General features: G+C 34.8%; 2 protein-coding genes across 3 annotated transcripts in view; one reads left to right on the top strand and one right to left on the bottom strand.

The window, feature by feature from the left end:
- Positions 1-23998, bottom strand: part of Ift74 (intraflagellar transport 74) — an 85602-nt gene that overhangs the window by 46964 nt on the left and 14640 nt on the right. For both annotated transcript variants that reach the window (XM_036177666.1, XM_036177665.1), the window contains exons 3-8: positions 22533-22668; positions 19807-19855; positions 17280-17378; positions 17048-17108; positions 14176-14235; positions 12604-12665 (exon numbers count right to left, since the gene is read on the bottom strand). In XM_036177666.1, coding sequence (XP_036033559.1) covers positions 12604-12665; positions 14176-14235; positions 17048-17108; positions 17280-17378; positions 19807-19855; positions 22533-22668 — 467 coding nt within the window. The remainder of the gene's footprint in view (positions 1-12603; positions 12666-14175; positions 14236-17047; positions 17109-17279; positions 17379-19806; positions 19856-22532; positions 22669-23998) is intronic.
- Lrrc19 (leucine rich repeat containing 19) lies at positions 3495-8022 on the top strand. Its single transcript, XM_036177667.1, has 4 exons — positions 3495-3575; positions 5292-5805; positions 6829-7017; positions 7694-8022. The coding sequence occupies exons 1-4, from the start codon at positions 3495-3497 to the stop codon at positions 8020-8022; spliced, it is 1113 nt and encodes a 370-aa protein (XP_036033560.1).

Raw genomic sequence — 23998 nt, 5'->3', positions numbered from 1 at the left:
TTTTATGACCAATGGTGTGGAGTAAGTAAGCTAGATCCCACTTCTGGCTCTAAAAGAGTGACAGAGTGTTTACCATATAAAACTTACATTGTATAAAATCTAGGAGATGGGCTGGAGAGATGGCTCAGCTGTTAAAGGCTAGGCTCACAACCAAAAATATAAAATCTAGGAGACAAAGTAGCTTTTTCTAGCAAACTTGAAAAGACAAAAAGAAGATGGGAAATAAAACTAAACAGATCAACAAATTGAAAGCAATGAACAAGTGGACAAGAACAGTCCAGCATTGAAAAATAATAAATTCTTACCACCTATGAGCAAACAGGCTTCAGTAACTTGAAAAGAATCTTCTTACTTTACTTGGTTTTTCTACTTCGGCTCAGATGCAATAATCTTCTTAAAATCCTTAAGTATGTATAACAAGTGCTTTTAAAAAGGTGTAAGTTATTAAATTTTAGAAGACCCCTAAAGATGACAGGAAATAATTATATCTTTTCAAACATATGATGACTTTGAGAAAACAGGTAGACAGAGAATGTGAAACATCATCATAAAAAAAAAGATGAAATAAAAAATAAAAACTAAGAATATTATTTTTCAATAAGGGGCATTTTCTACTTTGAGCAGCATATTAAATACCCCTATTAACTTTGGCTTCGATTCAAAACTTGACTACAATAAATGTTCAAGGTAGAGGTTAGGAATTTAGCTCAGTGGCAAAGCGCTTGCCTAGCAAGCACAAGGCCCTGGGTTCGGTCCTCAGCTCCAAAAACAGTTCAAGGTAAAGAGGAGTATAAACTCTCAAGAAAAGAGAGAATGGACTAGAAAGTAACAGTAATAAAATTTATAAGTCTGAAAGTTAATAGAAGGTAATTGCAAAAGCAAACTTTTTTCCATGTTAACAATAGAAAAAAAACAGAAAAACCACTTGATTTCTATTACAGGAACTTAAATTGTTCGTAATTACCATTATCATGTATTCTGGAAAGAGGAGGAGGCAGGAAGTCCTCCATACCTCTACTCTGACACATGATACTTCTCCTTTATGGAAGGGAAGAGCTTTCTTCTCCTGTGGAAGAATTTGGATACTAGGCCCAAATGAATAGAGGAACACCATTGAGATGAAGTTATAGCTGATACACCAAAAATCAGCCACCTTTTTAGCACTCTGTTCTTGAAATGATAGCTACAGAGCCTTGTGGCATAGGAAGTAATTTAGAAAAATTGTTCTGTGGACTACAACTAGCCTGAAAGAAAGGTAACAACAGTGAGAATTTCCTCCAAAGTCCAGCACGTTCATTCTACAGGAATGTCTATAGTCAGTGATGCATATACAAACACACAGCTTCCTAGGAATCAGCCACTTAGTTTCCCATTTAACCCCAAGCAAAATATTAACATTCATGAAGAAAGCTTCCATAGCTGGAAAAAATAAAACCTGGGGACACAAAAGCTATTCATAAGAAAAAGAGGAGGAGAAGGAGGAGGAGGAGGAGGAGGAGAAGAAGAAGAAGAAGAAGAAAACAAAAAAGCACAAAGGGTGGGAAAAGGAAGGAAGGGAGGGAGGAGGAAGAGAGGAAGAAGAAAATGTATCTATGCAGCAGGACCTACTGAAGAAAAAAAATATTAAGAGAATGAAAAGAGGTCTAGAGTTTAAAGGATGTAGGGGAAAAGATAAAGTTGAGATTGTCTTCAAAAAGTAGAGCAAAACAACAAGATATTTAGGAAAAAAAGGATTTTGGGGAAAAAAAGTTATTCCAGATAGTACAATCCTCAAATTTAGGCAGTTCTACAAATAGTATTATTAATCAATGTAATAATTCAGAAAATAATTTTCTCAGAACTGAGTGATATAACTTCCAGATTGGAAGGGACAACCAGGTACCCAATTTGACTGAGGAAAGCAAACTTTAAAGGCACAGGATCATGAAGTTGAACACACTGACTTTTGGTGTCTTGAGAGTTAGGGACAGGCAAGTTAGACAAGATGAAGAAGAGTAAGAAAAACGTTAAGTACTGAAACTTAAAGTCAGTAGGACAATGGCCATCAGTATTTTGAGGGAAAATTATTTCCTACCTCGAATTCAATTTCTAGACAAAAATCACTCAAGATTTTACACCAAAACAGTCCTTCTGGAAAGTTATGATGCCCCACCAAAAAAAACCCAAACAATAAAACAAGACAAAGAATTCTAAAACACAGGAGTCTGTAACAAAGACTACAAAGAATCTGTACATGAAAGTCAGACATGACCAGCTGTGGAAATGCCATCCACTGGTCAGCACGTCTAGACCAAGCACAGCCACACGCTCCAGGAAAGGCTTTCCATGTAGCTGACAATGAGGAAATACTTACTATGCACTTACTGAGAAGTCTGCTATGGGACAACATGAGAATAAATTCATGACCAAAAAAAAAAACCATGAAAAACTAAAAAAAAAAACTCAGTTTAGCAGAAAAAAGTCTAAAATGAAAAAAAAAAAAAAAGTGGTCATGCTACATGGTTCTGAAGTAGAATATTTTCAGGTGTATTACTTTTGTTTATGTTGTATTTGTTGAACTCTGTGAAGCTGTGTTACTGTGCCTGTCTAAAACACCTGATGGTCTAATAAAGAACTGCCAATAGCAAGCCAGGAGAAAGGATAGGTAGGCATGGCTAGCAGGCAGAGAGAATAAATAGAAGGAGAAATTTGGAAAAGAGAGCTAGAGCCACCCAGCTACATAGCAAGTCACAGAGTAAGAGTACGATTTTCAGAAGTAAGAGAACGGGAAAAGTCCAGAGGCAAAAGATAGTGGTTGAATTTAAGTTACGAAAAGCTGGCTAGAAATAAGTCAAGCTAAGGCCAGACATTCATAATTAAGTATAAGCCTCTATGTTTGATTTCTTGGGGAGCTGGGTGACGGGCCCTCCAAAAAAAGAGCAAAAAGAGTAAAAATCCAGCAACATGGTTCAGTAACCAATAATTTACATGTGATCATGATATTATAAACCCTGAATATTCACTTGGCAAAACTCATTAAATATGTTAGAAAGTGAGCAGCCAATGTACTAGAAGTTATGGTAGAGAAAAGTAGTAATTTTTATCTTCCACCACTACAATTATAATATCAATACACACTCAAAGTTGAAATATCAAGAAGCATCAATTTAATTATATTCTTTAAGTATGCACATAATTGTAAATACACATTCCTCTGGGCTTTTTTTTAAAAATCTACATATATGCTGAAAGTTGTTAACACAAGTATTTAAATTTTTTTGTTTTGTTTTTTATTAGCTTTGAAGCTAAGAAGACACACTAGAAAAATACTGAATCTCAGTATTTTTGAATAGTCACAGGGGCTCTTTGGTTTAAGGTTAGTATACAGGGTAATGAAAGGCAATGTAAATGCTTCATGTTTTATGTATTTTAAAAGAATACTACATGGCAAGGGAAAAGGAAATCAGAATGCCCTCAGCCTCTAAAGTTTACCTCTTTTCTCTCAGGCCTTCAATATGAAAGTCACAGGCTTCATGACCTTGTTCTGGCCATTCTCTATACTACTACTGTTGGACAAAAGCCAGGCCTCTGAAACAGTAAGTTTTTACAACCAATAGTTTAAAAAAAATGCAGTAAAATGTGTAAAAGAAAAAGACCAACAAAAGAAAAATAAAGACAACCAATGAACTACTAAAAATTAACTCTTGAGAACCAGTGAGGTGTCTTCACAGCTAATGAACAGTGCTTACCACTAAGGGTAGCAACCTGAGTTCCAACTCCACTATGAAAAGTGAGAACTGACTCCTAAAAACTATCCTCTGCTTCCACATGTGCTATGACATGCATGTGCATGAACCCCCACACACACACCGTACACACATACAAATATAAATAAAATTTAATATAAAATTAAATATTTACTTATCTATATACTAAAATTCTGTAACCTCTGAACAAAAGCATGCTTTGTTCTATAAAATGAATCTTCTCAGAAGCTAACCAAATGGGAATAAAAAGATGGTTCAGCAGTTAAGAGCACTCTCTGCTCCTACAGAAGACCCAGGTTCAGTTCCCAGAACCCACATGTTGACTCATATGTATGTATAACTCCAGATCAAGGAGATCTGAAGCACTTTTCTAGCCTCCACAAATACCAAGCAGATACATGATGCAATACTTACATGCAGGAACTCATACAAACACAAAAATAAAAAAAATAACAAAAAACTTAAAAGCTGAATAAAGTAGAACTCTGCATATTTTTCACTATAAAATTAGAGATTAGTTTTAAGACAAAAAAATTAGTTCAAAACATAGGATGGGGGCAAGAGAGCTGAGGAAATGGTTTAGTGTAAGCAACAGTATCTGAATTACATTCAACATTGACCTTTCCTTCTCCTGACACACAGGTAAGCACATACTATACATATACAAAATAATAATAATGTAAATGAATGGGATAAATAAAGCCTGGGGATAAAGCTCAATAGGAGAGCTTTAGTCTAATGCCTGGGTTCAATTCCCAGTTCTGCCTAAAATAGACATTTTAAGCAACTAAGCCAGTTGTGTTGACATATACCTGTAATCCAGAATGTATTAGCATGAGGCAGGATCATCAGAAGTTGGCCAGATCATGCAATATACTATGGGACCCTACTGCAAATAAAATCAACACCAACACACACACACACACACACCATGTCAATCAATAAAAATCATAAAATATAAGAAAAACTCACTGATGTAACTTACTACCATGTGTCTGCATTATTTCAACTGCAGATCCATCAAGAACCATTTATTTGGTGTATAGTTGCATATGGGAATAATTACTTGTATTCTAGCCCATTAACAATCATGATTTAATTTGATATTGTTTTGAGACAATTATATAAATCAGGCTGTCCTTGAACTTACAGAGATCCATTTGCCTCTACCTGGGATTAAAAGTGTGTATCATCATCCAGCATGGTTCTATATTTGATAGAAAGCAATTATTTACTTTTCAAATACCAAAGTTTTGAGCTGTTAAACCAACAGAGATTGTTGGGCAATATTCTTTCTGTAATGCTTATATAGTAATAGGTAGAAGTTATCTATGGAACAAAGTACTCTCCTTGAGTGGTTGTATCAGAATTTCCTTAATCTTTAGTATTTCATCTCCATAAAGAAACAATTTGCTTTTGCTTTTTCACATTAAAGTATAATTTTTTCCAGAATTATTTTTATCCAACATCTCGTCTTAGATATGTAATTTTAATTACTCATTGGAATTTTTCCTGATTAAAGCATTTCCATTTTTTCTTTTCTAGGAAGTCAAATGTAATTTCACCAAAAGGAATTATTCCTTAATTCCAGGGGATATCAGTAACAATGTTATCATCCTTGATCTCAGTTATAATCAGATCACTCTGAATGCTTCAGACATCAGGGTGCTACAGATGTTTTCTTTACTCACTGAGCTCTACTTGATGGAGAATAACATTACTGTCATATATAATAATAGTTTCAGTAATCTCTCCAACCTAGAAATTTTAAATCTCTGTGGAAATTCCATCAGTGTAATTGAACAGGACTCATTTGTTGGCTTAAATGAAGTAAAACAGTTATATCTCTGCCGAAACAAAATATTACAACTGAATCCCAGTACATTTGTGCCTCTAAACAACCTGAAAGTTCTCAATCTTCAAGGCAACTTGATAAGCCATTTTGAAGTACCACAACTACTTCATCTGGAGTTACTAACTTTGGATGGAAATCCATGGAACTGCACCTGTAGTCTACTCGAGTTGCAGAACTGGCTGAACAAGTCTGATGTGACATTAGGTAAGCGAGAAGACAATGTGACTGAGCTTTGATGGCTTATGTCAGAATTAGAACAGATGAAAAAAAAAAAAAAAACAGCTGGGCTGGAAGTATTGCTCGATGGTAGACTGGGGCCTTGAACTTCATCTCTAGCACTGTTAAAAATAAACCAAAACCAAACCAAGCAAAAAAACCACCTGGAAGAAACTGCAGAATAGACACATTCTCACCCCACCTGGTTGGGGGGAGGAGTTGTAATTTCAGCACTGATATCTGCAAGAAGATAGTATTAAACATTCAGAGACGTTATAAAATATTAATTTTACAAGTCAGGTAAGGAGGCAGAGGCAGACAGAGTTCTGTGAATTCTAGACCAGCCAGGATTACACACTGAGATCCTAGCTTAAAGGAAAGATTAATTTTCCTTCAAGTACTTCCTATATATTCTTTGGGGTATTGTACCACAAAATACACAAAAAGAGTTAGTTTTGTCTGGTTGGTTATCTGTTTTTCAGCACTGGGTCTTGACTCAATGTTAACTGCATAGCATGCTCTGCTTAGGATCCAGATTATAACAATAATCTTAATCATAAAATTTTCTAACATACAAACTAAACAAAACATACTGCAATTAACCTGAATAACAAGAATATGCATCAACACTCATGTTGACATGCAAATTCATCAAGAGTTCTTTTCTTACAATAAAAAATTTTTGGTTCATTTATTTTATAGTATATGTTGAAGTGTTTTGCCTGCATGTATATATATGTACCATGTGTCTACCTCGTCTTGGCAAAGGTCAGAAGAGGGCACTGGATCCCCCAGAACTAGAGTTAAGCATGCTCAAGAGCCACCATGTAGAAGCTGGAAATTAAACAGAGACTGTCTGCAAGAGTAGCAAGTGCTTTAAACACTGAGACATCTTTCCAGTCCTTCTTATTGTCTCTTTAATGAGACTGAATTATCAAAAATTCTAGATCAACATTATGTTATGAACCACTTCTATTGTCTATAATACATCTCAATTTATTTCTTTTCTAGAAAATGAGAGCATCACCATGTGTAACTACCCAGATGACTTAAAGCACTACAGCATCAAGTCAGCACCCTTTACAACTGAATGCCACTCTAAATTTATTTCCACTATAACTGAAGATCTTTATATTGATTTTCAGTCCATGAGGAATTCAACTTCCAATAGCTCTTTAAACAACTTAACACGGAACTCAGGTAATATACTAGTTTTGAATATTACTATTGCTCAGACAGTCGGACTAACCACACAGTTCTCCTTGTCTTTTACTATTTTGAGTTTCTATGAACAATGTAAAAGAACAATCCATCTCAATGAAGATTTACAAAATACTAGGATTCCAACTGAGGCTATATTAGATATTATGCACTTGGAATTATGTATTAGTTAGCCAACTATTTTACTAGCCAAACCAACACACTTCACAAGTATAAGTTAATGGTTTTATGTGAGCTAATAACAATACCTGGTTTTATTTTATGGACTACTGCATATATATGAGAGGAGATCCAAGTCTATATACAAAATTCACTTAGGTGTCAAAAATACCACATGTATGTAGTCTAAAGATAATTTTGTACACCATTTTGTAGGGCATTTGTGTTTTTACTATGGCTTGTCCCTTGAGGACTGCTATGGAATTTCCACTTGTGAAATTACGTTAGTGCTCAAAGAGTTAGTTCAGATTTTGGAGCATCTTGGGTTTTTTAATTAGGATTGCTCAACCTTTAGTCATTTGGAAAACGATGTTCTTTGACCAAATTATTCCTTAGTATATTAGTAACTTTAATTCAAAGAAAACTGTAAAGTATGTTCCTTTGCAACACTGCTTGACTTCTGTCAACTTAATGACATCTCTCTCTTCTATTTCAGAACATGAACCTCTTGGGAGAAGCTGGGCTCTCCTTGTTGGTGTTGTCCTCACTGTTCTGCTAACCTCGCTCCTCATCTTTATTGCTATCAAGTGTCCAGTGTGGTATAATCTTCTGCTCAGTTACAATCATCACCGCTTGGAAGAGCATGAAGTAGAACCCTATGAAAATGGTCTTCCTAGAAACCCAAGTTCTCTTTCACAAATAACAGATACAAACTCTGAAGACACCACAATAATATTTGAACAGTTGCATTCATTTGTGGTAGATGATGATGGGTTTATCGAAGACAGATATATAGATGTCAATGAGGTTCATGAAGAAAAATAATTTTATTATGTTGAAATTATGAAAAATATTATCAGTCTACTTATAGCTTAGACAAAAAGATTTTTATTTGACAAACAAAACTATAACCAGCAGACCTTCATATTATTTAGTACCTTATGTAAATATCATACAATTATTTTTTTACTGCATTGCACAAGCAAGTCCAAATGCAGTAACTCATACTTTGGTTGGCTACAAGTTGGATAATTTATCTACACTACCAGCATCTACTAGTGTCAACAGTACTGGGGAAACCACAAACTGGAGAAAAAGAACACCTATGAATGACTGTTTACTAACTAAAATGAACAGATTCTGCTATTAACAAATACATGTGCTGCAATGTCTGAAATTATACTAAAATTTTACTCAATAAAGAAATATAAAATTGAGATTTATATCAACAAAGTGAGGAACAGTGAGTGAGCTTGGACTATATAAATTGGTCTTATACTCACAAATGAATTCACAGAACTGAATATTTTTTAACGCCGCCTGAACCTAAAAAACAAAATTTCCTTAAAAATTGGTAGTAATTTAAAGCATAGGTAGAATGTCCAGGAATAATCCCTAATAATCACTACTGATTTTGACAGTGATTATAAGGAAAGGTTCCACATACAATTGCCATATCCAATACTGCAATGGCTTCTAAACTGAATATCACAATTACTTATGATTCCTTCTCTCTCTCTCTCTCTCTCTCTCTCTCTCTCTCTCTCTCTCTCTCTCTCTCGGTTTTTCAAGACAGGGTTTCTTTGTGTAGCTTTGGAGCCTGTCTTGAAACTCGCTTTGTAGCCCAGGCTGGCCTCAAACTCACAGAGATCCACCTGGTTCTGCCTCCTGAGTACTGGGTTGAATTTTCTTTTAAAACACACATTTCTGGATCTCTTTTTGGAGATTATCTTTCAATTCATTCTGAGCTAGAAATAGTTAGGTAATCCACACATATCTGTTTATGTTTCAATAAATAAAACAGTATTTCCCAAACTGTTTTCTAGAACACTGACTTTCCACAATGACACTGACAAGCATTTACAGAAAAAGAAAACGGTACCTGGACAAATTACCAAAGAATCTGAATTTAAACAAGGCAAGCTAAGATTCTTTCCTTTAGTACTTACATAGATTTTACTAAGCTGAGGTGTTCTCTGATACTCAAGAGTAAAATACTGAGTTTTGAAGAGCATTTATATAGCATGAATTAGACCCTGCCAGGGTTTTCATCCACCCCACCCCCAGCCTCACACACACACACAAAGGAACTTTAAAATTTGCTTGATAACCAAACCTTTTCTGGGAAATACAGCTAATAGCTCGCAGCACATTAACAGACCAAAGGACATGTTCTGGAAACATTAGCCCTAAATAGAAAGGGTCTACCTAAAGTGAAATGTTTACCAGTTCTCTTATAATGGCTTAGCTGCAAATATAATCTGAACCACTTACCAGTTTCAAGAGTGGAATTAGAAATTAGTAAAATCTGTGTTTTACCATTCTATATGTGGGAAAACTAAGTGTATTTATGTGAATATTTTAGAGCTAAGGCTATTTGTAAAACACTGAACTTCACTTATGGAGGAAATATGTAACATATTTTCTATGATTTTCTTCATACACACACACAGAAAGGGACAGTGACTAGAGCTGAAGATGGAGCATACTGGGAATGTGCTGACAGAACTTGGAAATGGATACATGGGTATACAATGCTCCAATTCTGATGTTCTGATTTCTATTTAATAAAGATATTCAAAGGAATGTGCATGATAACGTCTTACAAAAAGACTAATAATGTAGATCTTGCCATATCCCCAAAATAAACTTTTGAAAAGTTATATAAGCAGTGCTGACAAGATAGTTCAGCAGTTAAAAGGCCATGCACCATGCCTGACAACCTGAGGTTCAATCCCTAGACCCACAGGGTGGGAGGAGAGACTCAAGTTGTCCTCTGACCTCCACTTGTACACTATGGTACATGGATGCCAACACACATACATACATGCACACACACAATAAATGAATTTAAATTTTTTTTTTTTTTTTTTTTTTAGTTTTTCGAGACAGGGTTTCTCTGTGTAGCTTTGCACCTTTCCTGGGACTCACTTGGTAGACCAGGCTGGCCTCAAACTCACAGAGATCCACCTGCCTCTGCCTCCAGAGTGCTGGGATTAAAGGCGTGCATCACCACAGCCCAGCTAAAAATTTTTAAAGTTATGTAAATAGTATATTCATTTGGAATGTCCACAGATGAAAAATAGAATATATCCCTTGAACCAAAAGAATATAAATATATCTAATCTTATGAATTAGTTTTAAGTATCAATTTTAAAACATAATTATGATATCTTTTTCTAAATAATCTATCATTCTGCTAAAATATCATTTCCTGCCTAGAATATCTAAAAATTAATCTTCGAGAAATACTATAAAAGAAAATTATAAATAAGTAAAGATTGCACCTGATCTCTTATATCCAACAGTTTATTATGGAGTGTTTAGTAAATATCTGACTGAGGAGAAATACATGAATATAAAATTGTAACTAATATGCTTTTAAAGGACAACTGATCTTGACCAATGCCAAACTAGCATGATAACTCAATTAAAATCATACATTTAATATGTAAACATTGTTGCAATCATATGCTGAGGCTATATCTACAACCATCTTATACTAGACAGGTTTTTTTTCCATAATAAACCAGAGAATCAAGCCACACTAAGCGATGGCAAAAATGGAAGCTTTTTCCATATGCTGTCTATATGTATGACCTTTCTTAGTTGCTCTAAATACACAGAGTCAAGATTAAGCCTAATGACCAAATACTTTTCAAAATTTTTACTTTTTTTCTTTTTGGTTTTTCGAGACAGGGTTTCTCTGTAGCTTTGGAGCCTGTCCTGGACTATCTCTGTAGACCAGGCTGGCCTTGAACTCACAGAGATCCACCTGCCTCTGCCTCCCCAGTGCTGGGATTACAGGCGTGCACCACCACCACCCAGCTACTTTTTATTTCTAACATATATACTGTTAAAACATGTAACTGTAAAATTTATATATAAAACTTCGGTAGCATAAATTCTGAGATAATGGAATAGGGACACATAAGTCTTAAATTCTTTGAAGCATTCAAAGTTATAGCTTACATGTTTGCATATGTAATTTTTCTAGTACTTAGAAGAATATCTTGCATACAGTAAGTAAATGGTATATGTTTGCTCAATGGTTTCAAAGTAGGAAGGAAAAGAGAGGAAAGGAAGCAAGAAAACCTTTCAAGAAAGAGCTTAGTGTTCTTTGTATAAGGAAGAGGCTGCCAGCTTTTCCATACTTAAGAAGACTATGTATAGCAGTATTCATGATTGCTGGGGAAAGATACTCCTTTGTTTCTAATCAACAGATGAATTCTATTTCTCTTCCAAATATTTCATCTTTATATTTAACAGCCTATTCTTCATCAAGTTATTTACTATAGAACTAACATGGGAGTATATTTGATGTTAATAAAGTTCAGTAATTTTGGTTAATAATTATCCTTGCTCTCAAACAGATTAACAGTAGTAAGCTTCTGGAACAGAATACTATACATATGTTTATACACCACAACTCAACTTTTACATTTACCTTACCATATGCTGCTGTATCTAATGTGGGTCAAAACTAATTTTAAAAATTATTTTAATTCACATTTACTATCTTTGTAGGGATTATTGTTACATTTTATTATTGAAATCAAAGCTAGTTCATATTTAGTCTTTAAAAATAAGCTATGTATAAACACACATAATCTATAGACAGCATAGAGAATGCTAATATAATTATCATCAATGCCAATTAATATACAAAGCCTATTGACTAATAATTTCTTCATTAAAGTAGAACTAAAATGCCATAATTCAAACTTGCTAAAAGCCTATGATAAGTTCTAAGAGTAAACATAAAGATATAATTCATCTTAGAGTTTAAGTTCTTAGAAGCAGAAATCATATTCATAGAATTGGGTAGTCCTTTCTTGTGAATAAAATTTAGTTCCTTGGGAGTAAATGAAGATAGCACTTATTTGACATTAAGATAAATTTTGTATTGAGATGTTATGGTAAATTAAGAAAAAAAATACATTTTTCCACTACAAATAAATACTTTAACTGCAAGAGGTTACTAAGATGCCAATTGTGGTTTGTTTGTTTGATTCATTTGTTTGTTTTGTTTTGTTTTACGGAGACAGGATTTCTCTGTGAAACAGCTCTGCCTATCCTGAAACTCACTTTGGAGACCAGGCTGGCCTCAAATTCACAGAGATCTGCCTGCCTCTACCTCCCAAGTGCTAGGATTAAAGGCATGCACTAACACGCCCAGCCAGGTGTGGTTCTTATCTGTAGTCCCAGCACTTAGGAGGCTAAGGCAGGAAGTTCCTTGTGAGTTTAAGGTAGTCTATACTACAAAGATATTGCCTCATAAGAATCTAACAATTAGTTAATTAATTTAAAAAAGCAAAATAAGGGAAAAAGTTTAAATTTTATAAGGAAATAAATGACTCACAAGTTACACCATGTATCAAAACTCATTTATGAATCTGAACTTACGCTTGTCTTTCGGTAAATATGACATCCATACTCTGTGTTTCTCTGTCATTCTGAGCTTTAAGCTGTGCAAACAGTTAACATAAAAGTTAGTCATTAAAAAAGGTAACCATCAAACCAAACTCTCTCTGTAAAGGTTACTCTGGCTTTGAACTAAATGAGATTATTGTAATAATGTCAAATGTAAAAATTAGAAAAAATACAACTTCCATCTAACAAGGAACACTGTCAGATAAATTAGTCCTTTATATTGACATTATAGGTTCACACCAAAATAATTCATTTTTCTTTAGTGATCTGTCTAATAATTAATTTAAACTTAATTTATGTAAAAAACATTTCAAAAACATACTGTATGTTCAATAAATAATTGACTAGCCATTGCTGAATTTAGAATCAACGCAATTTTGTTCTTAAACTTTTCATGATTTCCTAAGTACTCCTAGTTGACTGTATATACACAGATCTAAATCTGGACCTACCCCAAATAAATGATCAAATATTTTTTAAAGATTTTGATATTTATTTCTAGCAATAAAATTCGTTTCCAAGTTTGTGAAACTAAAAATAATTTACTAAATTATTTTAGAATCCCAAATTTAGAACTCATTTTAAAAATTCTGGGTTTCTTAGCCAGGCTGATTGTGAAGCATGCTTTTAATTCCAGCACTCAAGAGGCAGAGGTAGGCAGATCTCTGAGTTTGAGGTTAGCCTGGTGTACCAAGGAGTTCCAGGACAGATAAGGGCTACACAGGGAAACCCTGTTTGAGAAAAATAAATAAATAAATAAAAAAAAATGCTGTTTTCACAAAATTCTTTGATCATGTAAATAAATTATAACCTATAGAATTTTGTTATATTTTATCCAAACATTTAAAATGAAAATAAGTTAGATATTAACATGAATACTGAAGACAACTTCTCCTTTATACCAAAATTAGTATTATTAGCTATGCCTGGTATCGTATCTATTCCTTTTTCTCCTTGTTAGAAAAACTATGTGGAGGCACTGGAAAGATAGCTCAGCAGTTAAGAACACTTGCTGCTCTTCCAGAAGACCTGGAAGAGCATTTTCCAGCACCTATGTGAAAGCTCATAACTGTCTGTTACTCTAGTACTAGGCAAGCTGATGCCTTCTTCTGGCTTCTTCTTCAGGGCATAGACATATAGGCAGACAAAACATCCACGTACTTTAAATAATTAACTAAAAAACTAAGATTTTTTTAAAAGATATTATTTCTATTGAGTTTTAATTCCATTTGTTAAAAAAATTAAAACTTAAAAAAAGTTATAAACCAAAATATTGTGAGGTAATATATATCCAAGATGGTTCTTCCCTAGTATAAGATCAAGTGAAGCACAGCTTTATTGACAAATATTAAAACATTTACTCCAACAGCAACAGGGATATAAAGAAGAATGAAAGGTACTTAATCATAATTGTGATATTTATGATCAAAGTCATAACCACCTCTAATGTCCATAAAGTTTTATCATACTGCTTCTAGACAAACGCTTTCTTTTAGAGAATATGATCTATATACAATTAGTACTTATATTTATATATTTTCTTACCATGTTGTAATCATTCATTACTTCTTCCATTTCAGTATTGGTATTGAGTTTATCTACCAACTAAAAGCAAAAATATAACAAAACACCATTTTGTTAGCCTTAATGTTTTAGATAAGTCTTAATACATACACATACTTATTTTTTATAAATAGCTAGTCATTTCAGTGTTAATACTACCAAGTGTCTTACTTTCTAGGAAAAAATATTGAGTCACAGTGAAAAACAGTATTAAAAAACTAAACATACTCTTCATTTGGCCAGTAAGTAAACTAACTTTTGATGTGGAAAAGTGAGAAGTGATGAAATATTTTTCCTTTAAGAACACTGAAGAGCTATCTATCCCTGCTTGGAAAAGATCAAGTTTATAAAGAAAGGTCTGAAATACAAAAAAGCAGCATTAAAAACTATCTGCCACTTGTATTTTTCCCCTCTTGGAAATATTAACTGTTTTAGAAATTTATGCTAATGAAAACGTAAAACCGCTTTCCTTCCCTAAATGTTTTTATGAGCAGTGGAGCAAAGAATGGACAGTACTCCAGTAAGTCTAATCCTTAAGTCGGCCACGGCATCCACAGCTAACAACACGGCTGTCCCTTGTCCCAGACGGCGATGAGGGCCTGGTGTCCGCAGTAACTTAGTTTTTACAACACTCTCAGCAAGTATAAATTATACGCCACACTTTAAGGAAATTTAGGAAGTAGCAGAGCCAGAATTTTGTCTTAGTTTGAGACAGTGTCTCACTGAAACTTACTATGCAGACCAGACTGACCATGAACTCAGAGATTTGAGTTCCTCTGCCTCCAGAGTGCTGGGATTAAAGCACTCTGGCAGAATTTTGTTGTTTTTAGGAATGTTTTTAACTGTGTGAGGATTTTTTTTTTTTTTAATAAAAGGTCAAACTAGTAAAAAAAAAAAAAACTAATCAAAATAGTCAAAAACTATATAGGTGTAGTTGATGATAAAAGACTAAGCTTTATTTTGTTACATTTATAACATTATAATCTCTATTTTATATTTTAAAATGTAATACTTTTTTGTATTTGTAATACAAATTAGTGGTAGTAAGACCGAAAATACCTGAATGCTAGTTATATATCAGGTCACTAATTAACTTCTTTTCATTCAACTAATATTAGCTCATTAAACCCAAAATACCATGTTTTACATGGCATTAATATTTTTAATCATTTTAGTTTATTCTTTGACATTTTATATTTTTTACCTAATATATTACAGCATAAGTAAAAATATTTAATACTTAAATATTTTACAAAAGTAACTTTTCTCTTTTGAGCTAAGGATCGAACCCAGGGCCTTGTGCTTGCTAGCTACCACTGAGCTAAATCCCCAACCCACACACACACCTTTAATCCCAGGAAGTAATATGGCAGGGCAGAGAAGGGTGTATAAGGTGTGAGGAAACAGGAACTCACTCTCTTTGCTGAGGATTTCGTAGAGGTAAGGACTAGTGGCTGGCTGTTCTGCTTCTCTGATCTTTCAGCTTTCACCCTGATATCTTGCTCTGGGTTTTTATTAAAAGGCCATCTAAGACTCGAACAACATCTTTTAAATAAAATCTCTGATTTTTTCATATTTAAAATAGAACATCAGGTGCTAGAAAGATGGCACAGCAGGTAAGAGCATGTACTGCTCTTATAGAGGATGTGAGCTCAGTTACTACCAACCACATCAGGCAGTTTTAATTGCCTATAACTCCATCTCCAGGGATTCAACACTATCACCCTCTTTTGGCCTCTGAGGGTAATAGCACTCATGTGCACACACACATATACACATAATTAAAACAAAAATCTTTAAAACAATAAATAATATAAAACAACACTTAGTAAAAAAATACTAATTAATATTGGGTCTCAAGGTATTTTTTATAGACTATGGTGTTAGAAATTTAAGAACTACAATATACTCTAGTTAGCAAAATTTCACTGATAAGTATTAACAATATTAACTAGTTATATCACAATTTGCCTAATCAACAGCAGAGACAAAAGCTAGTCACCTCATCAAATCAATACACCATAACTGCTTAATGTGCCTAAGGAATTAAACAGAAGAAAATTCTGATGCTAGAAACTTCCTGGACAGGGGTTAACAGCATTACCGAAATGATAGTCCACAGTGGGTAACTTCCTTGATGGAACTACTTTTATGAGCATACTCTACTTTGACAGAATGCACATAAAATTAAACATACAAATGTCAGTAATCTGTATGCTAAGTATTTAAATTTCATGACAGCTTTCCATACCAAGGTAAAGGTGTTTTTAAAGCAATGGAATCATTTATATCTAATAAATTGTAGTGCTTTAAAAAAATGACTATTCAAACATTTGTAAGGGAAAAAAAAGCTTTTGTATGATTTATGAGTGTCTTTATTAAAAAAAGATGGGACCACCAAGATGGCTCAGCAGGTAAAGCTCCTTTCTACCAAGGCTGGTGAGTTGTATTTGATTCTTGGTAGCCATATGGCAGAAAAGAAGTGACTTACACAAGCTGTCATCTGACCTCCATGAATGTGCCTGTACACACACACACACACACACACACACACACACACACACAAAATAATAATATATAAACAGTAGGTAAAATAAGTATTTTTTAAAATAGTTTTTTAAGATGCAAGCAAAATTAGAAGAATTCCTATCAATCTGTTAAGCCAAGTTACTTCTGGGGAAGAAAATGAAGGAGAAATAAAAAAGGCAATTTAATTTCTGTATTTTTATACTTGTAATTTTTTCACAAGAAATATATATACAATTGTATATTATTTGGTATTTAAAGTATATTTTTAAGTAGCAGGAGCACAAAAACAAAGCATCAAGGGAAATTCTGAGAAAAGAGGCAATACCATGTTGTAGTCTGCTAGTTGTCCTTGACAGTCTTTAATTTCAACAGCTAGTGTCTCTGCCCTATAAAAAAAGGCAAATGCACTCATAAATAAACAAGCAGATCAATATTCAGAACCTTATAGATGGTGTCATATTTAATAAATTATGTTCACAATACTGAACGAATCCTGATTTGACATTCAGTGATACGATTCCTAATATCTTGCATGTTTTAACTATAAAATTACTCACCTCTTTTCATATGACAAATACACTGAATTTTCTTGGTTGTACATTTCTATTTCTTTCTGAAGTTTACTAATTTCAGTTGTAAGTTCACTTATTTTGCTCCTAAGTGAAAAGAAAGAAGAAATTTAGGAATGCTTCTAACTCAGAAAAGACTACTAGTTAAAATAAAGTTTTCATAAATGTGTGTAGTGGGTAGCTGTTCCAGCTTTGACCTGGAAGTACTACACCCCGTGAAGCTTCCAGTAACTGTCACACCTCTGAGGTGGGCCAAGATGGGAGCCCTTAAGACCCAAGATCTAGAAGTGCTGGTTCTCTCTTGGTTCCTGGTGATCCTGGATGCTGGATGGTAGAGCAAGCAGAGTTCTCCAGAGAACCCAGCTGGACTGCACTTCATCTCTCCTGGATCCTCTAACCAATCCCTTTACTAGCTGTAAGTTACCCCCCAAAGAAATATTTTAACTACATGGAGTTGCCTTAATAAATCCTCCAATAAATGTGTAACAATATGTATGGTTTTATCAAATTCATTTAAAAAGAACAGTTTCAGGGCTTTGTTTGTGTGATTAAGAATGATGACTATCTATCTTATTACACTGAACAAATGAGAAAAATTAACTGACATAAGAGTCTCTAATCATCAAGGAAGATGACAGGCTAGGCCCTTTAGTATATACTTTTGATCCCAACATACAGGGGAGGTGGAGGCAGGAAGATCAATACAAGTTTGAGGACAGCCTAGTCTGTCTGTACAATGACTTCCAAATCAGCAAGTATTATAGAGTAGGGCACTGTCTCAAAAACCAGAAGCAAAACCAAAAACCAAACAAACTGGAGATACATCACTAGGACATCTGAGGACAGAAAGTTATTAGGTGGAGAATAATTAATACAACCTAGTAGGCAAGACCAGAGTTCAGTTCCTGGCATCCACATGGCAACTCATAACCATCCTAACTCCAGTTCCAGGGGATCCAATGCCCTCTTCTGGACTTCCACAGGCAAAGAGCACACATGTGCTACAATACACATATACACGTATAACATTCATATACAGAAAAATAAAATAAGGTATTTCTTTTAAAATTCTTCATTTAAAGACCTTATTAAAAGGCCTGAAGCCAGATATGGTGGTGCACACCTTTAAACCCAACACTCAAAAGGCAGAGGCAGGTTGATCTCTGTGAGTTGAGTCTAGCCTGGTCTACATAATGAATTCCAGTTCAGCCAAGGCTATACAGTGACTCCTCAACTCAAAATAATTACAAAAAGGGGGAGGGGCTTATGAATTAATTAAAATTAGGGCAAGCATTTTTCAAATAACCAAATATATACTTACATAAAGCTCTGTGGATGATTAAAGTATTAAGAAATAAATAAATAATAAATAAACCCTTTCTTATTAGTACAATCAGTGATATTTCAATATATGAATAATATGTTCAGAATAATACTAAAAAGCATAAAAGATTATTATCATTTCATGAAAAAAGTGAACTTCATGATATGATTTGAATGTCTATGTTCCCTAAAACTCGCATTGAAACTTGCCAGCCAGTGGTGGTGCATGCCTTTAATCCCAGCACTCAGGAGGCAGAGGCAGACAGATCTCTGTGAGTTAGAGACCAGCCTGGTCTACGTGAGTTCCACAACAGCAGAGCTATGTAGAGAGACCTTGTCTCAACCCACCTACTCCACCCACCTCCCCCCAAAAAGGGTATTGGGCCTTTCAGTTTGTAATTAGGCTATGAAGGCTAGTTCAAGGATGTTGGTGCCTTCTAAAAGGGCTGGAGGGAGCTATGTTGGTCTTGCTTTGCTCTTCCATGATATAAAGATAAAATGGTGCCATCTGTAAGGAAAGGGCCCTAACCAGACACCAAAGCTCCTAGTGCCTTGATCACAAGACTTCCCAACTTCTGTAATTATGAGAAATAAAGTCTTGTAATTTATAACTAAACCAGTCTCTGGTTCTTTAATTCAACAGCATAAACAGACTAAGACAAAATATACAGCTTACATACACAAAACTATATAAAACATAAATTCTCAGCCTAGGGTTGGGAAGATAGTTTAGTTGTCGATAAAGTATTTGCCTTGCAAGCACAAAAACCTGCATCCAATCCCCAGAACCCATGTAAAACAGCTGGGTTTGGTGGTCCATGCTTAATCCCAGCCCCGGGTGGCATGAACAGGAGGCTCACCGAGGTTCAACAGTTAGCAGCCTCGCCTACTTAGCAAGCTCCGGGGCAGCAAAGAGATCCTGTCTCAAAAACAGGTGGACTATGTCTGAAAAAAATGACACCCAAGGTCATGCTCCAGCATCCACATGCACCCACACAACTGTATCAATATTAACCCACATGTGGGCACCGGAATGTACCTCCCTTTACCGAATTTCAGTCTAATTGTATTAGTATGCAGAAATTATGTTCAAATATAAAATTATTCTTAAAACTCAAAAAATAACTAATTACTCAAATAACTACAACTAAAGCTCCGAGGTCATGCATGAAAAAACATTTATTTTACATACCTAAGAAGTCCAAGATAGTAAGATTTGTCTAAAATTTGCCTCTGGGGACCTAAAAAATGTTTTTAATGTGAGTATTAATGTTCTGTTATAAAATGACCAAAATAACAAATCCAAAGCACAATCACTATTACATGCCTCAGTTCTCAGACATTCCTCATGAATGCCTCAACACATTACGAAGAACCGCTAAAACAAGAACCTAGAATCATGACATAGAGGAGGCTGAATTTAGATCCCAAGGCTGGGACTAAGAGTGAGGTTGTTAAGAACCAAGAGTCTGGGCTGGAGAGATGGCTCAGTGGTTAAGAGCACACACTGCTCTTCTAGAGGACCCAGGTTCAATTAGCAGCACCCACAGTGGGCAGCTCACAACTGCCAGTAACTTCAACTCCAAAGAATTTGAGAGCCTCTTCTTATGTGCACAGACCCACACATAGATACACACACATACATATGTAATTTAAAAATAATAATACAGTATTTTAAAAAAGAAACTAAACATTACAGGATAGACTAACTAGATAGAAACTAGACCTATGGAAGCCTAGAACAGAGCAGTACAAAAGGATTTTTCAAAAATGCTATTTCATTATCATTACCTTGTATGATGGGGGGCATGCATGTGCCATAGCATACATGTGAAGATCAGAGACATAATGTTTTTGACTCAATTTTTTGTATTCTTAATAATTAAGCAAAAATTTCTAAATTATCAATGGCTTTTCTACTTAGTAAGCAATATGGTATATAAAATTAAGTCTCCTGAAAGGAATCCCATACTACTACAGTACAGTGGTTAGAATTGGCAAGATGGCTCAACGGGTAAATGCGCTTGCCACACAAGCCTGACAACCTGAGTTTGATCCTAGGAGCTTACAGTAGGGGAGAACCAATTCCAGAAAGTTATCATCTGACTTTCCTACATGCACTCAGGCACATGTGTCTCTTCAACCCCGTAAACACACCACACACACACACACACACACACACACACACACACACACACAAATAATAATAATAATAATAATAATAATAATAATAATAATAAATCAAATAATAAAAATACAGTTCTCCCTTGGTATCCAAAGGGAATTAGTTTCAAGACTACAATAAAAACTGAAATTCAGGGATGTTCAAGTCTCCAATAAAGCTCTGCAGTATTTTCACATAATGTATGTACACTATCGCACATAATGTATGTACTACTTAAAACCATCCAGATGACTTAGGCTGTGGAACACTCTGTGTACATTGTGAATGTGTATTGCTCTCATTGATTATTAGGAAGCTGATGGGCCTACAGCTAGGCAGGAAGAGACTGGACAGAAGGGCCAGACTAGGAGGACATTGGGAAGAAGGGCAGAGTATGAGGAGTCTCCAGCCAGATGCTGAGAAAGCAGAACACGTAGAAAATGAGGTAACAAGCCATGTGGTATTACTTAGAAAAGAAATATGGGTTAATTTTAGTTGTAAGAGCTAGAAAGCAACAAGCCAAGCTATAGGCCAAGCATTTATAATTAATATTAAGTCTGTGTTTATTTGGGAGCAGGCTGGAGGGACAGAGCTGACTGGTGGTCCCAACAACAACTGCCCACAACTTATAATGTCTTATCAATGTTATATAGTTATATCATCATTATTATATTTATATTGTAATTTATTTTAAAATTAACTTTGTACCTCAGGAGTATCTTTAGCCCTCAGAAATCATTAGTGTCACACACTCACACACACACACACACACACACACACACACACACACACACACAAACCTAAAAATTTCAATCATGGTTTGGCTTCATACAAAACACTGATCAAATTTCTGAAACAAGTATAGTGTAATAGTGCTAGGAATATGACTTAAAGGTAGAGCATTTGCCCAGCATACACAAGGTCCTAGGTTCAGTCTCTGGTGTCATACCAAAAAGAACTTATGTAAGTCAAATGTGGTAATATCTACACTTGAGAGAGGTGAAGAAAGAAGAAAGGAGTTCAAGAATCCTCAGTTACATAGTGAATGTAAGACCACTATTTTTGAGACTGTCTCAAAAATAATAAAAAATAAAATATATTATTATGCCTTAAAGAGAAGTATGTCAGTCGCATTTCTTTCTTAGTCATTATACTGCAGGGGAAAAAAGGGAATTTTTAACTCACAATAAATGTTTTAAATAATATAATTGAAATTAGTCATTACACTAAAATTTTAAAATTGTATGTGTATGGGTGTGTGCCATGGCATGTGTGGAGGTGAGAGTACAGTTTGTGAGAGTTGGTTCTCTCCTTTCATCATGTCATCCTGGAAATCAAACTCGGATACTCAAGCCTGGCATCAGGAGCCTTTATCGGATGAGCCATCCCACTGGCCCAGTAAGTGCCATTCTAAGATGAAGGCTTTGAAAAAGAATTTCAAAATACTTTTATGTAGTAATAAAAATCTAATTCCTGATCATAAACTTTTCTTTAAATTCCTTTCAGTTGAAGCAAAACTCTATGGTCGGAAAAATGAAGCTCAAAGTAGGTCATATGTGTATATATATATACATACATACATACATATACATGCATATAGCTTTCTAGTTCATAATATATTTCACATGTATTCTATTATTTCACAACAATTTTATAAGTCAAAGAAAAAGAACTACATTCTTCATTTCTCATTTATTAAGATGTGCTGTTATAGTTTTGGAACAAAATATATTCATCTTCAAAAAATAAAATACCTTTCATCCCAGTTTTCATTCCACTCAAACCTTGTTGGGTTACAGGACGATCAGCAACTTTGATTTGAGATGATAAAACTCCACCAGTCCCTAAGGGACCACCACGAGAACCTGGTCTTGCTGTTGTGGGTGGCATCTAAATGACAAGTAAGATTTCACTTTTGTTAAACCAGGAAAAAAAAAAAAAACAGTACATATCTACTAGCATATAAAGATTATAAAGAGAATTTTTCTAAAAATTACTACACAATTTATAAGTTCAAGGCCAGCTTGGACTACATACCAAAAATAAAAAACTTACCTAAAAAACAAAAAGTAGAGCCCATTGATGAGGGTGCTTACTAACAAACCTTACGATCTAAGTTTGACTCCTGGCCCCCACACAGTGGAAGAGAGCTGCCTCCCACAGGTGTTCTTCTGACCTCACCACGGCATGTGTTCCCCACTCTTCCACCCAGACAAATAAATAAATGTAAGAAAAAAGTTTACATGATGATGTTACAGTTTATTTTCTCCTTTAGAGAATCTGGTGTTTAAAGCATTTATTATAATGAGTATATATTTTCTTTAAAACTAGGAAAAAGAAATTTTTCATTTAAAAAAAAAGAGTACTAAACATACATATCCTGAGAACAGCCACAACTCTCTTCTTGTCAACTATACAGCAGCACATAAGTCATGGGAAATTCTAAAGGCAATGTGAAACTGTTCCAAAGGCCCTCTATGTCTTCTATCTTTTTATCCTTTTCTTTTATCTCTTTCTGCCAAAGACAAATGGACAGAAGATTAAATATGGGGTAGAAATTTTAGATTTTTAAATTTTTGCTATTTACTTTGTTGACTTTATTTCTGCTACCTGGTAGCCTATAACACTATCAAACAACCCAGTTCTTAAGTGACTCAGAGAATTACTTGGAAGCTATTTAGCTTCATTGCCAACACTAGTACACATTTCAGAGACTACTGAATACAAAAACAACTGCAATTAAAACAAAGAGCTATGGGTTGCCCACAGGGTTTCGAGGAAAGACTGAGAAGTCTTTGGAAGCTCTCTAAACAATTCCTTCTTCTGCTTTATGCAAGTAGACTTAGGAGAACTACTTAAATCACCTGTCTTTCTCATTTACCAGATGAAGTACAGAGGATAAGGAAATGGAATAAAGTGTGAGTACGTGTATTCACTTGGAAGCATATCCAAAAATATATTACTGAAAGGGACAAAAAACAAAACAAACAAACAACAACAAAACAAAAAAAACCCTGTGGGAGCCCTAAAAGGTTTCCTAGTGAGCTCGGGGCTTGCTATACACAGCAGGAGTGAATTAGGGGATGGCTTGACCACGTGCATGGTCACCAGGTGTCTGGAATGGTCTGCACTTGGCTGTGCTGGGGGGAGGCCTTTTGCTCCACCCCTTGGCATTCCTTTAAAAGTCCTTCAGTAGACATAGAAGGGACCAGTGGATAAG

The sequence above is a fragment of the Onychomys torridus genome, chromosome 2 (assembly GCF_903995425.1).
Source record: "Onychomys torridus chromosome 2, mOncTor1.1, whole genome shotgun sequence".
Lineage (NCBI taxonomy): Eukaryota > Metazoa > Chordata > Mammalia > Rodentia > Cricetidae > Onychomys > Onychomys torridus.
This window is presented reverse-complemented; position numbering and strand designations above follow the sequence as displayed.

Excerpts from the sequence above, each read along its gene's own strand:
- Lrrc19 (XM_036177667.1), top strand. The coding sequence starts at position 3,495 with ATGAAAGTCACAGGCTTCATGACCTTGTTCTGGCCATTCTCTATACTA. Across the intron at positions 3,576-5,291 it reads AAAGCCAGGCCTCTGAAACA|GAAGTCAAATGTAATTTCAC; the intron begins GTAAGTTTTTAC and ends TTTCTTTTCTAG. Across the intron at positions 5,806-6,828 it reads CAAGTCTGATGTGACATTAG|AAAATGAGAGCATCACCATG; the intron begins GTAAGCGAGAAG and ends TTTCTTTTCTAG.